This window comes from Monoraphidium neglectum (assembly GCF_000611645.1).
Source record: "Monoraphidium neglectum strain SAG 48.87 unplaced genomic scaffold scaffold06455, whole genome shotgun sequence".
Classification (NCBI taxonomy): Eukaryota; Viridiplantae; Chlorophyta; class Chlorophyceae; order Sphaeropleales; family Selenastraceae; genus Monoraphidium; species Monoraphidium neglectum.
In genome coordinates, this window is record NW_014007186.1 from 1 (window position 1) to 1,772 (window position 1,772).

At 68.6% G+C, this 1,772-nt stretch overlaps 1 protein-coding gene across 1 annotated transcript; it reads right to left on the reverse strand.

Annotated features, from left to right (window-relative positions):
- Positions 1–28: 28 nt before the first annotated feature.
- MNEG_16514 (regulator of CO2-responsive protein) lies at positions 29–1,505 on the reverse strand (the record flags this gene model as incomplete). Its single annotated transcript, XM_014035016.1, has 3 exons — positions 29–702; positions 921–1,149; positions 1,480–1,505. Coding segments are annotated over 3 exons (929 nt in total), but the record flags the coding sequence as incomplete, so codon positions are not given.
- Between the last annotated feature and the right edge of the window lie 267 nt (positions 1,506–1,772).

The window sequence follows — 1,772 nt, forward strand, 5'->3', positions numbered from 1 at the left end:
GGCGGTGGCGGCGCCGGCCGCGGCGGACGCGGGCGGCGCGGCGGGCGCGGAGGGGCGGAGGTTCAGAATCGGGCGGCCGGGGGGCGGCGAGGGCGCGCTATAGCCCCACTCATCACCAACCCCTTGGAACAGGCCAGCCAGATCGCCGGCCCCCGCGTCCCTGTGGCTGTCGCCCCCCGCAGGGACTTGTGGGTGGCGGTGCTGGTGCTGCTGCTGCTGCTGCTGCTGCTGCTGCTGCTGCTGCTGCAGCAGCAGCAGCGGCTGCGCGGGCTCGGGGAGGGGCGCGTGGTGCTGCTGCTCGCGCGGCTGTTGCAGGGGCTGGTGGCCGGGGTACAGCTGGTAGTGCTGCTGCTGCTGCTGCTGCTGCTGCTGCTGCTGCTGCTGCTGCTGCTGCTGCTGCTGCTGCTGGTGGTGGTTGTGGTTGTGGTAGTTGTACCCGCTCCGCCCGTCCAGCTGCATTCCACCGGCGCCCGCCAGGTACTCTGCGTCTGACGCAAACTCCTGCTGCTCCCGCTGCAGCGACAGCAGCTGCTGCTGCTGGAACGAGGCGCCCGACGAGTACTCGTGCGCGGCTCCCGGCGCGGGGCCGCCAGGCACGAACTGGGGCAGGCCGTATTGATTGGTGGGCGGGGCGGCCGGCGCCACGGCCGCTGCCGCCGCCGCCGCCGAGGCTGCGTCAGCAGTGCGGTCAGCCGGCGATCCCTGGGTCAGGGGGTTTGGGGGCGGCGCGAGGGTTGGTGCGTGGACAGAGCGGCTGTATCGTATGGAAGGGAGTTTGTGGCGGCGCGCCGAGTTTGGGAAGGTGCGGGTCGCGTGCAGGCGGCGCACCCCAGATGAGACCCCGTGGGGCGGATGCGGCCTGCCCTGCCGCGCCGCCGCCGCGCTGAAGCCGCCCCCGCGCCCCGCCCGCCGCTGCTCACCGACTTTGTGCGCTTTGAGCTGTGGCGCGTCGCCGTGCGGCCCGCGGCGCAGCCGACGTGGTGCTTGCCCGGCTTGAGCCCCTTGCCGCACTTTGGGCAGTGCGCGAGCTCGGTGCCGTGGCCACGCTCGCGCCCGCTGCCGCGCACGTCCGGCGGCGCGCGATAGTGCACCTTCAGGCGCCAGAGCTCGGCGAAGGAGCGCTTGCAGGCCGGGTAGGGGCAGAACCACCTGCGTCGGTGGGGCGCCAGCGAGGCACCAGACGGCAAGATGTTGCAAGCGGTGCACGCGCACGCAGGGGCGACGCAGGCAGTGGCCTGCTGCCGGCGCTGTGCAGCAGGAAGGACTGCGAAAGATTCACAACAGTGGTGTGATACCCGCTGCGGGGTGGCCAACGCTGCACGAGAAGATGCCGTCTGGACGGGCGATGATTGATGGACAAGAACAGCCGAATCGAGCCGCGGGGCACGTCAGATGGTAGCATAGTCATCGAAATAGAGAATGCGGGGGTCCTCGGGGTCGGCGACCGCGTCCTGGGGCCGAACCAGCGTTGGCCCACACCTGGTTGGGTCGCTTGCCTCCTCCATATCAAGAAGACCTATTTCAGGTCCTTCAAGTCAAATCAATAGGCCTTGGACCACCACCCGCACGCTGCTGTCGCCCCGCGAGCCCGACGCTGCTGAGCGACTGAGACACGGGCTGACCCTAACTCCAGGAATATTTAAAAACAACACTGAATGGAATGTATGCGGCGACGAAACCGCTAGTGAAGATCGTGCTTCCCGCCGTGGTGCGCCATGTGAAGCCTTGATGCGGACGGTGCTATTTCAAAGGAAATTCATTTGCAACTCATC